At 53.7% G+C, this 19,838-nt stretch overlaps 4 protein-coding genes, 1 long non-coding RNA gene and 1 other non-coding gene across 10 annotated transcripts in view; 3 read left to right on the top strand and 3 right to left on the bottom strand.

The window, feature by feature from the left end:
- Rab40c (RAB40C, member RAS oncogene family) overlaps nt 1–2,862 on the top strand; it is a 37,943-nt gene extending 35,081 nt beyond the window's left edge. For both annotated transcript variants that reach the window (XM_034505354.2, XM_034505353.2), the window contains exons 6-7: nt 96–318; nt 995–2,862. In XM_034505354.2, coding sequence (XP_034361245.2) covers nt 96–318; nt 995–1,275 — 504 coding nt within the window. In that variant the 3' untranslated portion in view covers nt 1,276–2,862. The remainder of the gene's footprint in view (nt 1–95; nt 319–994) is intronic.
- A 2,151-nt stretch (nt 2,863–5,013) lies between these two features.
- On the top strand, nt 5,014–7,378 carry Wfikkn1 (WAP, follistatin/kazal, immunoglobulin, kunitz and netrin domain containing 1). The gene is made up of 2 exons (XM_034505357.2): nt 5,014–5,193; nt 5,837–7,378. Exons 1-2 carry the CDS (start codon nt 5,014–5,016, stop codon nt 7,313–7,315), a joined length of 1,659 nt encoding a protein of 552 aa, XP_034361248.1. The 3' UTR covers nt 7,316–7,378.
- A 302-nt stretch (nt 7,379–7,680) lies between these two features.
- On the bottom strand, nt 7,681–9,396 carry Mettl26 (methyltransferase like 26). 2 transcript variants are annotated; one of them, XR_004607059.2, is made up of 6 exons: nt 9,156–9,396; nt 8,768–8,930; nt 8,618–8,677; nt 8,132–8,261; nt 7,955–8,033; nt 7,681–7,883 (listed from the first exon to the last, which is right to left on the bottom strand). XR_004607059.2 is itself a non-coding variant. In XM_034505356.2 (6 exons), exons 1-6 carry the CDS (start codon nt 9,350–9,352, stop codon nt 7,836–7,838), a joined length of 615 nt encoding a protein of 204 aa, XP_034361247.1. In that variant the 5' UTR covers nt 9,353–9,395; the 3' UTR covers nt 7,681–7,835. The 2 variants fall into 2 exon arrangements, 1 of the variants encoding a protein (XP_034361247.1); XM_034505356.2 differs by having other exon boundaries at nt 8,132–8,199; nt 9,156–9,395.
- Nucleotides 9,397–9,742: 346 nt separating this feature from the next.
- Trnag-ccc (transfer RNA glycine (anticodon CCC)) lies at nt 9,743–9,813 on the bottom strand. The gene has a single exon. It is a non-coding gene; the product is annotated as a tRNA-Gly (tRNA).
- Nucleotides 9,814–11,422: 1,609 nt separating this feature from the next.
- Nucleotides 11,423–18,037, bottom strand: LOC143442855 (uncharacterized). The gene is made up of 3 exons (XR_013111404.1): nt 17,123–18,037; nt 12,627–12,765; nt 11,423–11,592 (listed from the first exon to the last, which is right to left on the bottom strand). It is a non-coding gene; the product is annotated as an uncharacterized LOC143442855 (long non-coding RNA).
- Nucleotides 14,127–19,082, top strand: Mcrip2 (MAPK regulated corepressor interacting protein 2). Of its 3 annotated transcripts, none has more exons than XM_076937103.1 (6): nt 14,131–14,268; nt 14,350–14,479; nt 17,111–17,211; nt 18,037–18,164; nt 18,405–18,506; nt 18,723–19,082. In XM_076937103.1, exons 2-6 carry the CDS (start codon nt 14,396–14,398, stop codon nt 18,791–18,793), a joined length of 486 nt encoding a protein of 161 aa, XP_076793218.1. In that variant the 5' UTR covers nt 14,131–14,268; nt 14,350–14,395; the 3' UTR covers nt 18,794–19,082. The 3 variants fall into 3 exon arrangements, with proteins under 3 accessions (XP_034363815.1, XP_076793218.1, XP_034363814.1); XM_034507923.2 differs by having other exon boundaries at nt 17,111–17,244; XM_034507924.2 differs by lacking the exon at nt 17,111–17,211 and having other exon boundaries at nt 14,127–14,268.
- The last annotated feature ends 756 nt before the right edge of the window (nt 19,083–19,838 follow it).

The following is a 19,838-nucleotide window of genomic DNA, read 5'->3' as shown; positions in this document are numbered from 1 at the left end:
CTGCACTGCAGAGTGCAGACACTGGGAGCCCTACATATGGCCAAGTGGGGGTGGCATGTGGTTGTGCCTCTGCTAAGTTCTGAACCCCTCCTAAGCATGCACCTGGTGTTCCCCGGATCCTGGTTGGGAACCGGCTGCACCTGGCCTTCAAGCGGCAAGTCCCAACGGAGCAGGCCAGAGCCTACGCAGAGAAGAACTGCATGACCTTCTTTGAAGTCAGCCCCCTGTGCAACTTCAACGTCATTGAGTCCTTCACTGAGCTCTCCCGTATTGTGCTTATGCGGCATGGCATGGAGAAGATCTGGAGGCCCAATCGAGGTGGGACTGAGGCTTAGTTCCGATAGAACGCTAGCTAGTGGAGTAATGGGGTGTGATGGTGGAACTATAGGCATTGACAGTGGAGTTAGAGTCTAGGTGGTCTCTTGAGAGCTGCAGTCACCCGGGCTGCCTGCTCAGACCTACAGGTGATCTCTTTGCTTGCCATGCTTTGAGAGCAGAGCTCTGCATGTGCACCTTTGCTGCTGAGTGGTCACAGAGGCAGTGTGTGCAGCTCAGCAATGTCTGGGCCATCATCCGTGCCAAGCACTTGATCAGAAGCCCCTAATGATGGCTTTACTCCGGTTACTTTCTAGATGGTCACAGTATCACCTTATGAAACCACAGAGGAGAGCAGGGTAAACTAAATCCCTCTCTTGGGCCAAGAGACTGAGTTAACCTCCAACCAGAACTATAGTAAAGGCTGCATTCCAAAATCAGTCTGCCTCCTCACCCACCAGTCTCATAGAGCAGAGGGTAGACTGGCCTCTCCCAGCAGCACTTTATAGTATGCTCTGCTCTAAGGCAGGAGATGGGAGCCACCCAGTGGTCAGATGGTGGGGCATCCAGGAGCCCTGAGCTGGTGAGATGCAGCAGCCAGGTTTTATAGGTAGTCTGAGGACTGTGTAACTCCCCTAACAAAACCTATCTGTTCCCTCCTCCATCTTGCCTCGCCCAGTTTTCAGCCTGCAGGACCTCTGCTGCCGTGCCATTGTCTCCTGTACCCCTGTGCACCTCATCGACAAGCTCCCACTACCTGTCACCATCAAGAGCCACCTCAAGTCCTTTTCCATGGCCAACGGCATGAACGCTGTCATGATGCATGGCCGCTCCTACTCCCTGGCAAGTGGGGCCGGGGGCAGTGGCAGCAAGGGCAACAGCCTTAAGAGATCCAAGTCCATCCGTCCCCCCCAGAGCCCACCTCAGAACTGCTCTCGGAGCAACTGCAAGATCTCCTAGCGGAACCTGTGGGTTCCGCCTGTTCAGACTTGGGGCTTACGCTGGAGCACTCCTGGCCAGGCACTAAGCCCTGCTGCGCGCAGGAAGACTTGGCTACACAACCCTGCCTGGGTCCCTCCAGGCTTTCCTCCACATCTGAGCTAGTGGAGGGGAGGGGCATGCAGGAGAGGACATGCTCCGCAAACCAGGCAGCAGGGCTGCTGGTGCTACGGGGACCAGGTGCGACCCAGTCCTGGACTCCAGGCTGGAAACGAGCCTGGCTCCCCTTTATTTATATGGAGAACATTTGACCTGTTTTGTACATTTTTAAAGGGCTGTCAGGGAAGCCTGGATGCCCCTCATAGCCACATTAGCCGTTGGGGACGCTCAGGATGTCAGGGAAGGAGGGATGAAGCAGCAATGGAGTGTTTGAGTGTTGAAACCAGATGATCTTTGGATTTATAAATACCCTGCCTGGGTGCTGCTCAGAGGCCTGGGAGAACAGATGGGGCCAGGGTGTATTTCAGATGCTTCTAGCAGCAGGCTTGCCTCCAGCTTCCATATCTGACAAAGGAGATCAGTATGCTGGGCATAGGCAGCAGAGCTGGGCTTAGGCAAAGCCCCTGAGACCTCCTAGCAGAGGAGAGACGTTGGTGCACCTAGGAAGACCCCACTTATCCTCCCACTGTGCCCTGGCACTTCTGCTGATGTTTACTACACACATCTCTAGGCTGAGGCGACAGAGCTTTCAGCAGACTTAGTGCTTGGTGGCCTCTAGTATCTGGGCTTGGGGCACAGGGCCTAGGACCCCAGTGACTAGCAGCTTGTACTCACCAACTTCAGCACCAACTTTCATAGCTGTTCCTTGCCTATTGTGGCCCTTCTGCCTTTAAGTTCATGTCACTGGAATCTCTTTGACGTATTTCTTAGTGACACTCTCTGGAACAGCAGCCTCAACCTTAGGGTTGAACACCAAGCCCCTCCTTAGGGACTCACTGGCCTGGGCAACTTCTGAAGCCATGGACTATTCCTCCACAATGCTCCTCCTATCCCAGTCTGCTCTGGTCAGCCTTTTCCCCTGGGGATGTTGTCCCCAGTGGATGTCCTGTGTGACTGCTCCCCTGTCCTTGCCTGGTAACACAGCCCTCAGGCACGCTGGTGCTTAACTCTACCTCCTGCCCTCGGGGCCCTGGTCATAACAGGAGCCATGACCCCTTCCAGGGGAACTCTTAGCCCACGTTTCCTAAGACCGCTTTTGCCATGGATGTTACTAGGGCACAGGTAGACACTGTGCCAGCCTGCTGTTCTGGGAGATTGGGTTAATAGCTGTAGGGAGGGGCAGGGCTCCGGTGTGGGAACTGCCTGATAAGCAGCAGCCCCTGGGACCCTGGCCCGAGGCTGGATACAATCAAGCATCACCTTTCCCCACCAGTCCTGTTGCTGTTGACAGAGACCCTTTCTCTGGAATCGCCAATAGAATGGTATAGACTTTGAGGACCTGGATTGGCCTGCGTGCACACCATCAACACTACACTTGCTGCTGTGGACTCCACCATTCCTGGTTCTTTGTTCTTTCTTCTTTGTACAGTAAATGTACTTCAGCAGTGAGCTCATGTCTTTGTTTGTGAACATTAGTCTGGCTTCATCTGAATGTGGTTTGTTGGGGGTGGTAAGGAGTGTCTGGTAGGGTGCTCTGCCACAGGAGCCAGCATTGCTTTGTGCCTGACAGAATGGTCCCAGGCTTTGTGAACTGTCCCCTGCAGCTGACCTTGCTGACCTGGAGCCATCATCCATCGGCTAGGTTCACATTCCCAGTCACAAAGTAGCCAGGCCTGGTTACAGGCTGCACTGTTTGCTGAGGTCTCATCTTGGCAGGCTAGCATCAGACAGCCTAACTCTTCACAGAGCCTTTACTCACAGCCCAGGGCACATAGCTTGCCACAGCATCAAGGACATCTGCGAGTGGGACCTGGAGTTGGTACCTTTAGCAGGAAAACATCTAGCAGGTTATGGACTCTGCAGGTCATGCTCAGCCAGGGTTATGTTTCATACACTGGAAGGCAAAGCTGAATGGGATAGGACGGTTCACTTTAAATGTGGCCTCTGGCTCAGGTGTCACCTGCACTTTTCCTTAGTTGCATCCTGGGCCTGTGGCCTGGTGACCCTGCCCCCTCAACACCAGGAGCTGGCTCACCCACAGCTCTTTTGTAAGGCAGCAGACACTGGCGCCTGGTAGCCATCTCTTGATCTCCTGACCAGACCAGGCTCTTATTACCCTGCCTCCTGGGTCAGGAGGTCAGACAGAGGGTCACACAGACTTTTTCCTTCCTGTCTCTGAGAAAACCACTCCCTGGGGACCTCTGGAGCCACAGAAAGGGTTTGGAAAGGCAGATTCCAGGCAGGGCCTTTGTCTTGCCACCAGCTTTGATCTCCCTGCCCTCCCCCACAGTAGTGAAGCCTCTAGTTCAGTTAAAGAATGGATGCTGGCCTTCATGGTGAGTTGTTGGGGCAAGGCTTGAATGTACTTAGATTCCTCGAGCGACATCTAGGATGCTAACCCTTTGAAAGATGCACTTGGCCATCCCTTGAGATACCCATCTATCTAACCCTGTATATGGTCCGTTGGGTGGCTTCTCTGTGCTCTCGTTTACACTGTGTACCACAGTCATTGACATGAGAATGTCTATGGCCAGTGCACATGGAGCATCTGCTTCCACCAGATAAGACAGCCTTCTTACTTATTGTGTACCTGCCTTGCCCATTTGAAGGAACTGAGTGGCACAGACTCTAGCTAGAAGCCAGGAGCCCAGTTTTAGAGAAACAGGTATATCTGGGAGGATAAATCCTGCCATGTGTCTTCAGCTGATGAGATGACAAGACCTAACAGATTTTTTTTTTTTTTGAGACATAGCCAAATGGGCCTGGTATTTGCTGTGTAGCTCTGGGCTGGCCTCAATTTGGATCCTCCTGTGGCCCACCTACCCAGTGCTGGGATTACAAGTGTGGACCACGACACCAAAGTACCCTAGCAGGTTTTTTATTCCATGCCAAGGCCTTTTGGCAAGTGTGACACTTGAAGGGGACCGAAGAAAACAGAACCTCTACCACTTGCCAGTGGAAAATGTGCCTTACCTATAGTTATGATAGGTATGGTCCTTGGCTGCCTTTGGAGAAAATTTAGGCTAATAGCTGAGGCTGGACTGAGTCCCTGCCCAACCTCACTGAATGAGAGACTGAAGAGCTGAGGACAAAAGCCGAAATTTACCAGCCCTGCCCCTCCTCCCTGAATAGAGGGTGGGAGGGTCTTTAAGGAGACTTTGATCCCTGTTGGGCTCCAGCTTGTAGAGGGAGGGGCTCAGGTTACAGAGTCCCCCTCCCTGATTTAGCTGGCCCTTCTCCGCCCCTTGGTGACCCTAGTGGTCAGTTGCTCTGGGCTTCAGGGCCTCTGGCCCCTCCCCAGCCCTTCCTCTTCTTCTATTCCCAGTCCTATGCTGACCAGAGCCTGGGAGCCACCCACAGTGGTTGGGAGAGGGCCAGCCAGTATTTTGTGGACAGGTTCTGAGAGACCCCAGAATAACTGTTCAGGGTTCCAGAGAAGACATCATCTGTGAGCTCCAGCCTTACAGGGTCCAAGAGTCACAGGAGAGGGTCCTTTGAGGTAGGGGTAGTGATCCTGGGCCCAGGACCCTGTAGGGTGGATGCCTATAGAGAGTCTCAGCTGGTGGCCACACACTCCCACCCCCTGGCCCTGTGGTCCCCATGCCTGCCCCACAGCCACTCCTGCCTCTGCTCTTTGTCTTCGTGCTCATCCATCTGACCTTGGAGACTAACCTGCTGCCAGAGCCTGGAAGCCATCCTGGCATGTGCCCCAACCAGCTCAGCCCCCACCTGTGGGTCGACGCCCAGAGCACCTGTGAGCGTGAGTGTACCAGGGACCAGGTGAGCACTGGCATCTCATGGGATCCTGGGCCCCACCCTAGTTCTTTCCTCAGTGGGGGGAGTAGACCCCAACCCTAGGAGTCTGCTTCCTCCAGGGTTTCTCTACACTCAATTTACCTGGATTTGTAGGTAGCCATGACCTATACACAGGGCTCAAAGGATACCCTCACCTTTTTGCCCTCTGAAGAACAAGAACATCTCCAATTCCTGGACTGACTTCATCCGCACAAATCCCATCTCTAACCTGCCTGAGCATCACTTTTTCTTAAGTCATGTGAACCCAGGCCTCTGACCTACCCCTGCAAATGGCACCACCCTTCCCTAGCTCTGCCAGTCTGTAGTCTTTTCCTCCTACCCCAGACTGGGAAGGGGACAAAGAGCTCCCAAAGTGGTGCGCCCTCTGATGGCAGAGCAGCTGCCTGCACACTGTTCCACCTGCTCAGTGGGAATGCTAACAAGGCCTGCTTGGGGCCCTTGAGGATTCAGTGGGGTTGACTAAGGTGACCTGTGGCCTTGGTGCTTAAACTGTTCAGAAAGCACAGCCACCGTTTTCCATAGGGGAGGAGGTTTGAGAGAGGCAGGGTAGTGCATAGGCAAGGCCGGGTAGGGGTCAGGGCTCCACTAAACTGTCCCTGTCCCTCAGGACTGTGCGGCATCCGAGAAGTGCTGCACCAATGTGTGTGGGCTGCAGAGCTGCGTGGCCGCCCGCTTCCCCAGTGGTGGCCCAGCTGTACCTGAGACTGCAGCCTCCTGTGAAGGCTTCCAATGTCCACAACAGGGTTCTGACTGTGACATCTGGGATGGGCAGCCAGTTTGTCGCTGCCGTGACCGCTGTGAAAAAGAACCCAGCTTCACGTGTGCTTCTGATGGCCTTACCTATTACAACCGCTGCTATATGGATGCAGAAGCCTGCCTGCGGGGTCTCCACCTGCATGTTGTACCCTGTAAGCACATTCTCAGTTGGCCACCCAGCAGCCCAGGACCACCCGAGACCACTGCTCGCCCAACCCCTGGGGCTGCCCCCATGCCACCTGCTCTGTACAATAGCCCCTCCCCACAGGCTGTGCATGTGGGGGGAACAGCCAGCCTCCACTGTGATGTTAGTGGCCGCCCACCACCTGCTGTGACCTGGGAGAAGCAGAGCCATCAGCGGGAGAACCTGATTATGCGCCCTGACCAAATGTATGGCAATGTGGTTGTCACCAGTATCGGACAGCTAGTGCTCTACAATGCTCGGTTGGAGGATGCAGGGCTGTACACCTGCACTGCACGCAATGCTGCTGGCCTGCTGCGGGCTGACTTCCCCCTTTCTGTTTTGCAGCGGGCAACTACTCAGGACAGGGACTCAGGTGTCCTGGCCCTGGCTGAGTGCCAGCCCGACACACAAGCCTGTGTTGGGCCACCTACTCCCCATCATGTCCTTTGGCGCTTTGACCCGCAGCGAGGCAGCTGCATGACATTCCCAGCCCTCAAATGTGATGGGGCTGCCCGGGGCTTCGAGACCTATGAGGCATGCCAACAGGCCTGCGTCCGCGGCCCTGGGGATGTCTGTGCGCTGCCTGCAGTTCAAGGCCCCTGCCAGGGTTGGGAGCCACGCTGGGCCTACAGCCCACTGCTGCAGCAGTGCCACCCCTTTGTGTACAGTGGCTGTGAAGGGAACAGCAATAACTTTGAGAGCCGCGACAGCTGTGAGGATGCTTGCCCTGTCCCACGCACACCTCCCTGTCGTGCCTGCCGCCTCAAGAGCAAGCTGGCTCTGAGCTTGTGCCGCAGTGACTTTGCCATTGTGGGCAGACTCACAGAAGTCCTGGAGGAGCCCGAGGCTGCAGATGGCATTGCTCGTGTGGCATTAGATGATGTGTTGAAGGATGACAAGATGGGCCTCAAGTTCTTGGGCACCAAATACCTGGAGGTGACATTGAGGGGCATGGACTGGGCCTGCCCATGCCCCAATGTGACAGCTGGCGATGGGCCGCTGGTCATCATGGGTGAGGTTCGTGAAGGTGTGGCTGTGTTGGACGCCAACAGCTATGTCCGTGCTGCCAGCGAGAAACGAGTCAAGAAGATTGTAGAACTGCTTGAGAAGAAGGCTTGTGAACTGCTCAACCGCTTCCAAGACTAGCTTTATGCATAATCCCCAGTCCCGCCCTCCTTCCTGCTGAATAAATGTCTTTGCCTGTGGGATTCATAGCCTCTGGTTCCCTTCTAGTAGCAGTGCCCCCACCCCACCCCCATCAGCACTATCACAGTTGGAATCCTGTGAGTACGTGGAGATCCAGTTCCTACTTGAGGTAACCAAGTAGCACCAAGTCACTCTTGGGAGCCCTCATACAAATGTATAAGGTTCTCTCCAGGGAGATAGGAGAAAGCCAGCTCAGACCTGCTCCAGCTATTCCCACCCCAAGCCCTAATCTTCCCCCAGACCAGTCCCCTTTTGCCCACCCCCCAGGTATCCCCAACAAGCAATGTAGTATACATATCCCACAGTGGGCTGCAAAGGCTTTATTTTAAGGCCCGCTGGGACCAGGTTCTTTGCAGCCCAGCAGCCACTAGACTAGGAGGAGCAAATTTATCCCAAGGACTGACCCAGTGAGGGAGGGGCTGATGTCTAGTTTGTACCATGACAACTTTTGACAGAGATGCTATTCTTTCCGGAAAATCAGGCACTTGTTGTTGGCTGGCATGTCCACCTGGAAAAATACTTTGCTGGAGTGACTCTTAATCACAGGGAGACTCCCCACCCCCACACTGCCTTGCCTACCATCCTCTCCAGGACCAAGCCGCTGGCCTGGCCTAGTTCCTCCAGAAGCGCTGTGTCACGAAGCCCCCACTCTGGGTTCCTGCAGTTGGGAAGGGAGGTAGAAGGTACCTGCAGAATTGAGGGTATCATCCAGCCGACCCTCTCTCTGAGATAAGCCACCTCCTACCCATGTCTGACCTGCATCTGAGGGTCAGGTCAAAGTCCACGTTGCTCTGGGGAGAGATCTTCCCATTGATGGCATAGGGCTGTGGGAACAAGACACAGTCGTTCCCATAGGGCTGGTTTGCAGGATAGGATGAAGTTCTTTCTATAGGAGTATGGAAAGATTAACTTTTTTCAGTATTTAAGAAGGAAATGAAAGAGATGGCTCAACGGTTAAGAGCACTGATTGCTCTTCCAGAGGTCCTGAGTTCAATTTCCAGCAACCACATGGTGGCTCACAACCATCTGTAATGGGATCTGATGCCCTCTTCTGGTGTGTCTGAAGACAGCGACAGTGTGCTCACATACATTAAATACATAAATCTTAAAAAAAAAAAAAGAAAGAAAGAAAGAAAGAAAGAAAGAAAGAAAGAAAGAAAGAGGCTAGGTCCCAGACCCTGGGCTTCAAGAGTGGGGAAACACCTAAGGCTGCTAGGGGCATCTTAAGGTAGGGTCACTCACCCCATAGGTGATCAGCACAGCCTTGGTTTTGAGCAGGTGTCCTGCTGCTCTGAAGAGCCCCTGGAGAGGAAGGCAGGTAGGGCACAGTAAGCTGGAGAGTCATACTTCCCTCCTTGGAACGTGAAAGCTGAGCTCCACAGTGGTCCCCACCTCAGTACAGTTCAGGGGGCTGATGTGGATCATATTGATGCAGAGCAACAGGTCCAGCGATCGCGGTGGGATCCCGCCCCATTGCTCCCACTCCCAGGTCACGTCCAGGTACAGCGGAGCCTTCACATTGGACAACCCTTGGGCTTGGGTGGTGGCTGCAATGCTGTAGAGAGCAGCGTGTGGGCAAGGGCCGACAAGGCCTCTCAGTGACTCGGGGGCTAAGTCCTGAGGAGCAGCAAGGGGGTAGCTTTGTCGACCCTGCAGCCCGTGGCTTCTACTGCCTCAGTCTGGCACCCAGACCTGGGCCTGCCCTCTTTTCCGGTCTGCCAGCTCCCGCCGCCCACTTATCCCCAAGTGGCCGCAAGAAGAAGACACCGCGCCGCCGCACCTGTCCAGACAGCGTTGGTCCACATCCGACGGCTGCCACTCGGCGTTCGGGAAGGCCTGTGCAAAGTGTACGGCGTGCTGTCCGGAGCCCGAGGCCACCTCGAGCACGCGAACGCCGCGCTGGGCAGGATCCACATACTGGCGGAGCACGCACAGGATGGGCTCCTTGTTTCGCTCAGCAGCCGCAGCCACCAACATCGCAGCGGTGAACCCAGCCCCGCTAGGGATGCGCGCGAGGCACCACGGGAGCTGTGGTCCAGCTCCTGCGCGGAGCACTACGGGAGTTGTGGTCTTACGGATCAGCCGCCTGCAGCAAGATAACTGCCAGGCTTCTCAACTCCTAAAAGGGTCCCCGCTGGAGACTGATTCCCGCAGCAGGGTTTGGCGGTGACTTCGAACAGAGAACTAGGCTCGAGTAGAGGCTGTGGTTTCCTGGAGTCTTTCAGCTATAGCATTTTGTTTTCAGCGTATTTGTTACTTTGAACGTTCATTTGTTGCGTTTGCGCCTTACCTTTTTAGGAATGGTGTTTAGATTGCGAGGCATTCAGAGATGAACATGGAGGGAGGGGGAACAAACAAAAAGGAACATGCGCCGCCCGGGAATCGAACCCGGGTCGCAAGAATGGGAATCTTGCATGATACCATTACACCAGCGGCGCTGTTGAGAAAAGTAGCAGTCGGTAAGATATAAGAATTGTGACGCAGCCATGCTACTATTGCGCATGCGTCTTTTCTATTGCGCGCCAGTTCTCTGCTGAAAGGGTTTGCAAGACATGGTATCCCACTGGATCCCAAAGTGTTGCTGGCGTCCGAGGAAAACGAGAAAATGTGGGTGCCGGAGATTTATAGACAGCCAGGATTTGGTTCTGTGCCATGGAAACCATAGCAGTCATGATCTCTTGGAAGCCTGCGGCCACGATCATGTCCTGACGTTCAACGGCCAAGCCTTGTGGGCGTGGGCGTTGTGGGTGGTAACTGAATGGAGTTTGGGGAACCCAGATGCAGAACTCCTCAGATCTGGGACAGCTGGAGCTCAGATGAGCTTTGTGTGATGCTGAGACGGCTGGCAACAGCTCGAGGTCCACAGATAGGTAACAGGAGGCGGTTAGTGACCAGTGAAGTGAAATTCGAAGCGACGAGTACACGGACAAAGATATTTCTCTGGTGGTCACCTTGTGTGCAGGGTGAAAGCGTCCATTTCTTATAGGAGCTGGATTTTAGAAAATGCCGGAGGCGCTCATGCCTGGTTGCCAGCAGCTAGTTCAAGGATTACATGGGCTACTCTATCCCATACTATATCATAGCGATCAGGGTTAAGCATGGCTCCTGTTTGGGATTGCGATTGAGGTGTCTATTCCAATCAGCCGAGGTGGGCAGGGTGTGAGTGTAGTTAAACTATGTAAGCGACACGGCCCAAGGATAAAATATAGGGTGGCCATTCTAGAAACCCGTCTGAAAAGTTGTCAGTCCAGACTGAGGAAGAATCCTGAAGTCCAGCCCCTCACCCACTCTGAGCAGCCCCTAACAGGTGGTTATGAATGTCTGGTATTGGAGGTGACTTTGACTGGGCGTGAGTTAGGCTCTCCTTTTTACTGCCTCAGCCTCTGTTTACCTGGCTTACTTTTTCCATAATCCAGATTATTCATGGATTTTTTTTTTTTTTTTTTTTTTTTTTTTTTTTTTTTTTTTTTTTGGACAGGAGTGTGAGCATCACATATCCAAGTTCAGGAGAGGTGTTCTTTCTCTCCATCAAAGTGCAACACTTTTCTAAGACACACACACACACACACACACACACACACACACACACACAATCTCAAAGAGACCCCCAGGAAGAGGGCCCATGGCAGCCAGGGAGCTACTTAAATTTCAACTGGAACCTGGTGGTGGTGCTTGGGAGGCAGGGGCTGGTCTACAGAGTGAGTTCAAGGACAGCTAGGGGTACACAGAGAAACCCTGTCTGGAAAGCAAAGCAAAACAAATAAAGAATCAAAATTAATTCATAAAGCACAGCACACACACCTTTAGTCTCAGCACACAGAGAAACCCTGTCTGGAAAAACAAACAAAAAACCAGGGAACTCGGGAGACTGGCAACAGCCCTAGATTGGTCTTCCTGCTTCCCCTTCCCCACAGTGAGCCTGAACTGAGAACTCACATCCTTTCCTTAGCCCAGTCCCATGTGCCTAAACCCACCAAGTCTAGTCTGAGGTTTCTTGCTGTTGCCCTTCTCTTTGCCTCTCTGTTCCCTCTGTGGTTACTGTAACAAATTAACCCAAGGCTTGGTCATAGAAAACAAGTTTATTTTGTTATAGTTCTGAAGACCAGAAGTCCAAAACAAAGTTGTTGGATCACTGTCTTGGCCACTTGGCTGTAACTCCAGTCTCTGCTTTTATTTTCATACCAACTCCTCTGTGTCCAGATCCCTCATGTCTTTCTCTGAAAAGGGCATAGTCAGGGCTTGGAGGCTTCATCCAGGTCATCTTTCTTATGGTTCTAGCGGTGATTTCCCATATCCCTCACCCCTTCAGACTGCAGGCTTCCCACCTGACATTCTACCAAAACTCCATTCTCAGGTGGCCTAGGGTCTCTGCATCTGGGAACACTTCACTGTGGAGCCCAACCCCCACCAGGCTATCTGCCCCTCCAACAGGTTTGCCCACCTCCTCAGCTTCCTGCTCCACAGAGCCACTACACTGTCACTTCTGTCCCCACCCAAACCCCCTGGCCTCACCTGCCCCTGCCCTAGTCTCAGAACAAGCCCACCTGAAAGCCCTTCTAAGGCCTTCTGAACCCAACCCTGGACTTTTGCTGCAGCTAGTGAGTCTTGCCCTCCAGTTCTGGCCAATGATTATTTAAGCAAAGACTGACTTCGTCCATTGATGAGTGTGTGTGAGACTGGGCTTTAGGTGTTTGGAGGTAGCTAGTTGGGGTTGCACTTCCTTTGTAGGGGGATCCGTCTCAAGGGAGCTCCTGTCAGTATATGGTATGCATACTCTCGACACCAGGGCCTTGTATACCTATCTCCCTTACTGTGCTTCATTCTGACTCAACTGATCCTTCCTGCCCCTTGCCGGGCAGTGGTGGTGCATGCCTTAACTCCCAGTACTTTGGAGGTAAAGGCAGTTGAATCTCTGTGAGTTCAAGGCCAGCCTGATCTACAAATCTAGTCCAGAACAGCCAGGGTTGTAGTTATACTGAGAAACAATGTTTCAAAACAAAACAAACAAAAAACCAACCAACCAAACTAGTGTGAGCTCCCAGGATCCTGTCCTGCCTTCCTGCCCTGTATAAGTGACTAAACAGCATGCTGTGGGCCATCTGAGTCAGGCCACAGTGGCCTTGGAGGGAAAGGTTAGTGGGGGCGGCTCAGGCATTGTGGAAGTGGGAAGGGACAAATTTAGCCAGGAAATAGCCCTTTCTTTCAGTATGTCTAGTAGGCCTTAATTCCCTCTTCTCACATCTGCACTCACCTTTGCAGCCACAAGCCTGGTGTGCAGCTATTTCCTGGAGATTGAAACATTTCCTCCTGGATGAAGGAGTGAAGCTCTTAAGACTCTGGAAACTAAGGCAATTTGAAACTTGAGAGGCTGTATAACCAGGAGCCAAGTGCTAGGAGAGAGGAGACTTAAGTAGGGCTGGGAAAGGAGCCCAGGGATCAGCACTCATGAGCTGTCACCTATACTGTGGTGAGCCTTTTGGTGACACAGCGAGAGAGTCACCCATGCTCCAGTAAGTAACCACAATAAACTCACTGGCTCACCAACTAGACTTGGGAGGGATTCTGTCTTTGATCTGTCGCTGCTGCTGTGATGTCTCAGGTGAAAAGACATTTCTCATGCCTCCTAAGTACGTGTCACACACTCAACAGTCCTCACGGAGCTGGAGAAGGCCTTTTATTCTCCAGCCCTGCTCTTCATAATGTAAGGCCGAAGGCCCCGGGCCAAAGGAATGAAGGCTTGACCACCTGGGATAGAAGGCCCCTGAAGTTCCACTAGCAAATGGCACAGGTGTTTTTGGATGCCCTGGGATTGAGGGGGATCAGCTACCCACCCTCACCCCTTCCTTACTGTTTATCTTGCTTAAGTGACCCAAGACTTGGCAGACTTTTGCCTTCCCCAGTCCCTAGTCCCAACAGACTGACCCTCCTCAAATATGGCAATAGGAACCTTAAGGCCAGGTGGCGTCGGGCAGCACAAGTCTCGACAGATACAGTTCAAGACTTCACATTACAATGCCCAGCTGAGCATGCATTTCATGTGGGTCATTAAGGAGAACTGGGGGGGGGGGGGGGGGGGAAGAGCTTCCTCCTTCCAGGTTGTACTAGGAAACCCTATGGCTCTCCCCACAGACCTAATATTTCAGCTTCTCCAGTAGTTGGGAAGAGGGGGCACCTCCAGTACATAACTTTGAGGAGAGGTTAGTACTTTAGAGTCCCGGGTATCCCGAGGGCTCAATATTCTCCTAGTCTTCCTCCGGCCCCCCAGGACTTCATATCTACTTAAAACACACCTCTTTTGTCTTAGAGCGCTTATTCTAAAGCAGACTCCTGACACCGATGGTCCCCATCAATCCAGGCTTGTCCAGGCACTTGGCTGAGGGGTCTCAAATATGAGAAGGAATACTGTTGATTTCAGAGATTGTTCTAGGTCCCTAGCTCAGAGAACTACCTCAGCACACAAAAGGCCCTCCCCCACTCAAAGAGCCCCCCCATCTCAGAAATCTCAGATACACACGTCACACACACACACACATACACACACACACACACACACACACAGATGCAGGCTCGTGCACACACGATCCAGTCTAGAGATGGTGTACCCCTTGGTGAGTACACCCCGCCCCTAGCTCAAATTTCGCTTCTCGGCCAATTTTCCAAAGGATTGGGAAGACTACCAAGTGGCTGCTGCACCTTTAAGGGCAGGGGGCGTGTGTGGATCGCTCCGCCCCTCCTTGCCCGTCCTCCCTCCTTAAAGGGGCCGTGCCTCTGGGACCGCAAAGTGAAGCTGGTGGAGAGTGCCTGATCTGGCTGCTGCCAGGGGCGGGCGGGACGGCGCACCATGTACACTATCACTAAGGGGCCCAGCAAGCTGGTCGCGCAGCGCCGCACAGGTGCGCAGGGCGGGCGGGCAGGCGGGACGTCCTGACCGCTGGCCCGCGGCGGCTGACAGCGCCCTCCGCCCCGGCCCGCAGGTCCCACACAGCAGCAGGTGGAGAGCAGGCTTGGCGAGCTCCTGAAATGCCGGCAGCCGGTGCCGCCGATCGCGCTACCCGCGCGCGAGCAGTCCTCAGCACAGCCTCAGGGACCCTGGCCCCTTGCAAGGTGAGCGGGGCGGCCGGGCACGAGGGTGACCTTGGAGAAGGTTGATGGGGACCACGCGTCCTGGCGGGCAGGGGGCGGGGCGCAGGCAGCTCGCGCACTTCTGCTCGCCGGCTACTTCTGGACCCAGCTGGCTTGTGTGGACCCTGGTGGCCACGTGGGGCCTTGCGGGCTTCCGACCGATCCCGCCTGTCAAGGACTGCGAGTACCCAAAACCGAGGGACCTGGTGACCTTGGGTCGCTAACTTGGACCCCTTGGGAAGTGGTCGAGGTCAAAGTTGGGGAAAGTTGCCCAAGGCCCTGGCCCTCAAGGACTTCAGGCCCTGTCCTTGCAGAGCAGAAGAAGCGCACGTGTTCCCGCTGGTCTTATCAGGTCCCTGCCCTTCACTAACACCCTGGGACACTGGAGCCCTCCTCCCCAGAAGTTGCCCGAGCCTGTGGGTCCCAACAGTTTTCTGAATTTCCTAAACCGCAGTGTTCCTAGGGAAGTTCAGCCCTAGCTACTTTGGATTTCAGCCAGTGTGACCTGGAAGTGATCCCACTCTGTCAAGCCTGAACCTTTTACTTCTTTGGCCCAATTTACTGTTTCCTGTATTGGTCGATTTCACTCCTGGTCTCTGCAGGCATGTAGGCTCCTGGGGTCAAGACTCTAGTAGACTCTAGTAGAAGTGGCATGTGAACAGGTTAAGAGCCTTAGGCCCTCAGAGAGCCCACGTTGAAGGCACAATCTCATGGGAGGCCAAGAGTTACAGACTGGCCTCAGCTGGGGAGTGTGGCTGGGTCCACACCTCTCAGCTCTCAGCGACTGGGCTTCAGAAGCTATAGGTGGGAGACGCCTGTGCCTGTGTTTGCCCTAGGGGGCATCCTGATGACATCAATTTCTGTCCGTATTGCCCTTATGTCTCTGGGAGGACTCTGTGGTGCAGATGTATAACCACAAAGTGGTCACCCAGACAGGGAGCTTGGAGCTGGAGTTGTCTTGGTGACCAGCCTATCTCTACCTGGGAAACCACCTTTTTAAGTCCTCATTGTTGGGGGACAACAAGAACAGGTTTGTGGCAATATTGGAGGTGGTGTCCAGGAGGAGAACAAGGTAATAACATTCCCCAGAAAGCTAAGTTGCAAGGGACACCACACTGCGTATTTACTCTAAACAGGCTTCAGTACCCTAAACTGATGTGAAGGCCTGGAGTCCTCCATCAGCAGCCAGGTAGAGAGAGCACCTGATGCCTGAGAGATTGATTTCCTAGCCTTCTGAGTTCTGGGAACCGAGGAGATAGAATAAGATGTCTTCCTTACTTCCTCTGAAGTTGCCCTTTCCTGGTCCCTGGGCTGTGAATTCCCATCTCTGATAGGGCCTCCACAAGAATTCTACATCTAGTCCTGTGACTTTTCAAGGCCACCCTTCACAGTCACCCATGTGCACCATCTTGCCTGTCTTACCTTCCCTGGAGCCTTTCCTCAGCTACCATCTCTTTCTGACCAGCTCTAGCAGGAGGGCACTGGTCACCCTCCTGCTGGTGTGGGGCCAAATCTCAAAGCTTTCAACCCACTAAATGGCTAGGTATGGTTGCTACCAGTTATGGTGGCCAGGCCTGTGCCTTTGACATATTCTTTTCTCCTGGCAAGAGACAGATGGAAGAGACTTAAAATGAGACCATGTGATCACCTCCCCACCAAGACCATGTGATCATCTCCCCACCACTAAGACCACTGGGCAGAAAAGACTTGGTTAGGGCAGAGTCAAAGTTGGGAGCATTGGGGTCAGAATACTGCTAAATCTTGAAATATTGATTTTGAATCTTGATGTCGTCACCTTGAGGGGGTACAGGTGCACTCTGGGATGAAAGGAGGTCTGTGGGCTACTATGCCCTAGTGCTGCAGGAGGGTACAGGTGCACTCTGGGATTAGTGCCCTTTCCCCTACAGAGCCTTGTCTTATATAACCACGGCCTCTAAGCAGAGGCTGGGCAGGGCTTAGCTCTGGGTGTGTAGTCCTTGCCCTCTGGGGCCCCATTCCAGCTCCAGGGCCACCACCTTAATCCACTGCTACACACCTCCCTATGCCCTGGTACTTAGGAAGATTTCTGAGTCTTGATCCTGCCTCAACAAAACAAAAACATAAAAAGACTCAGTGTCCAATTCTGATGCTTTCACTGAGCTTCAACCCTTTTGGGGTGGAGGTGGCTGCAGGCAAGGGGGGGGACTTTCCATTAAGAATGCCTTTATACGCTGGGCGGTGGTGCCACACGCTTTTAATCCCAGCATTTGGGAGGCAGAGGCAGGCGGATTTCTGAGTTCGAGGCCAACCTGGTCTACAGAGTGAGTTCCAGGACAGTCAGGGCTATACAGAGAAACCCTGTCTCGAAAAACAAAACAAAACAAAAACAAAACAAAACAAAAAAAAACAAAAAAAAAAAAAACAAAAAAAAAAAAAAAAACAAAAAAAAAGAATGCCTTTATACCCTCTAGTTCACCAAAAACACAGGTACCTGGTGGGTTTGGGAGGAGTCCTGCCTCCTCTGGTCCCCTCTGGTCCCCACTGGCACATCTAAGATTTTCTGTAGCCACCAGACCCGCCAGCCCTGGGGCTGGCAGGACCCTGTGCCCCTCAAGACCCTCCTCTTTATTTTAGTGCCCCTCTCACCTGAGGAGGAACCCAGAGCGGCGTGGGGCACCTGAGCCCAGGAAGGCGAGCAGGCCTGCCGGGACCGCGAGTGCCTGGCGGAGTGGCAGGTGCAGTCCAGGACTCGGCTCCCACCTCCTACTGTAGGTGCGGCCCCATTCCCTCCGTGGCCCCACCCCAGGCTTCATGAGCACAGGGCTTGGTCAGTTGCCGCCAGTCAACAGAGATGGCACATTCCTGCCCAGCCCTGGGCCTGCTTGGCTTCACCCCTGGATATAGAGTACAGCACAGAACTATGGGGTGGGGGAGCATCTCATTTCAGTTACCCCTTTTCTCTTGTCTTGAGGAGTGGGTCAGGCTTAAGGTCATGCTCTTCCCACTCAAAAGAACAGCTCAGCATTTTGTGTTCATCCCCCTGGGGCCTGGGGCCAGCCAAGGAGAGGGAAGAATAAATGCCGAGCCATTCTTGTTTGGTCTGTTTTCCAACAGTGGGGGTGTCATTGAGGTGTCTGGGATCTGTGGGACATCTCTAGAAGAAGGGGGGGGGTGTGCTTGATGGGTGGGCGTGGCATGAAGTTCTGATCATGTTGAGGTCTGACCCAGGCTGCTGGAAGCCTGCCTGCTGGGGATTGGGAGTGCAGAAGAGTCCTCTCTTAGACCCCTGCTGAAGGTCTGGATACAGGGCTGCGCTCTTCTGACTTGCAATCACTCACCTTCCCTGGGTCCAGAGCTATAGAGCTGAGCCGCAGTAAGCTCAGGATATGCAAGCAGAGAGGCCTTTGTCCAGAAGCAGCTGCTCTGGTTAAGGAAGGGTCTAGTTTGGGCCAGGGCCTGTGCAGGTACAGTGGGTATGTACAGAGGCTGCTCTTGAACCCTGCATAGTAGCTCCTGGACATGGCTGGTGCCAACTGTATCTGTCTCCTACCCTCCCGCAGTCCGGGGCCAAGGCTTGTGTTCAATCGAGTGAATGGCCGGCGGCCCCTCACCACCTCCCCATCCCTCGAGGGGACCCAAGAGACCTACACAGTGGCCCACGAGGAGAACGTCCGATTTGTGTCCGAAGGTAGTAAGGGACCAGGGGGTGTGGCTCAGGCCACAGAATCCCAGTAGTGTGGATCTGGCTCTGCCCTGTCCTTCCCCATTATAGCCTGACTCTTAGCAGCTCAGGGGCTAGACTTTTCCTCGGCTCTCTGCCTGGCATGTCCATTCCTTGAGCTGGGCTGGAGTCCAAGGTAGCTCCTAGGCTCTGGGGTGGGAGGGATACCAGGGGTCCTGTTTATTCTAACTGTCCTTTCCCCTACAGCCTGGCAGCAGGTAGAGCGGCAGCTGGATGGCGGCCCTGCCGATGAGAGTGGCCCACGGCCTGTGCAGTATGTGGAGAACACTCCTGACCCCCGGCTACAAAGTAAGCATCCCCCATGCCCTGAACCAAAGAATCCTCTACACCAGGTAGCCCCAGGTGGCCCCAGGTAGTTGGGAAAGTGGGTCTTGGGCCAGACTCCCCCATTTTCCATTGAGTGCTGAGCTTGGAGTCCAGGTTAGGGGCTGTGATCAGTAGAGGGCAGAGGTACTGGCCAGCTTGGAAAGCAGCATCACTGCCTGCCATGTATTCTACCCACAGACTTTGTACCTATTGACCTGGATGAGTGGTGGGCACAGCAGTTCCTGGCTAAAATCACCAACTGTTCCTAGCAGCTGTCTGGGAAGGAACATTGCCATAGTGGACCCTTTGCCAGAAGAGGACCATGGTGCGCCGATCCACCTTGTGGCCTGGCTGGGTACTGGCCACACCTGAAGTGCCAACATTTGGACTTTTGCACCTGTTGTTCCCTTGGCTTGGCTGTCCTAAGCTGCCAGAGCCAGGGGCCAAACCTGTCTAACCTCAATCCTGCTCACTGTGCCCAGGGACCAGCCCCTGGGGCTGGCAGGGAGGAGTTTGGGCTAATAAAGTTGAGAAACTGCCCTTTTGGGTGATGATGAATGTGTGTGTGTGGTGTGTGTTGGGGGCACGTGACTACTTCCAGCTCTCAGTCTCAGCCTCTAGCCTCCCCCTAACACTTTGATGCTGGGGATTGAACTGAGGGTCTCACACAAGCTAGGCATCTGACCTACATCCTCAGCCTTCTGTTTACTACTACTTCTTCCTCCTCTTGGTTTGAAACAGCATCTCAGTGTGTTGTCCTGGCTTACCTGCAGTTTGCTATGTAGATTAGGCTAGCCTTGAGTCCACAGAGACCTGCCTGCCTCTGCCTCCTAAGTGCTGGGATAAAGACATGTGCCACCAGCCTGGGACTTTTGATCCTCCTGCCTCCCCAGTAGCTGGGATTATAGGCTGGTTTGCAGTATCCCTTTGGAGTCACATCCTCTCTTTACTCTTGGGCTAGCAGGAGTTAAGCTTTGTCCATCTCTCTCTGTTTTTATTTTTGAGACAGGTGGCTGGCTGGCCTGGAACTCACAGAGTGCTGGGATTAAAGGCACACCCCCCCCCCCATGCTGGGCTAACCAGGAGATGGAGCCCTTGACCAGCTCACTTTAGAAATGTGTAGTCCCAAGATGCCTCATCTGAATCCATCACCTCTTCTTCTTTTTTTTTTTTTTGTTTTTTTTTTGTTTGTTTTGTTTTGTTTTGTTTTTTTGTTGAGACAGGGTTTCTCTGTGTAGCCCTGGCTGTCCTGGAACTCACTCTGTAGACCAGGCTGGCCTCGAACTCAGAAATCCACCTGCCTCTGCCTCCCAA

This window comes from Arvicanthis niloticus, chromosome 6, assembly GCF_011762505.2.
Source record: "Arvicanthis niloticus isolate mArvNil1 chromosome 6, mArvNil1.pat.X, whole genome shotgun sequence".
Classification (NCBI taxonomy): domain Eukaryota; kingdom Metazoa; phylum Chordata; class Mammalia; order Rodentia; family Muridae; genus Arvicanthis; species Arvicanthis niloticus.
Note: the sequence above shows the minus strand (reverse complement) of the source record. Positions and strands in the feature narration are given on the sequence as shown.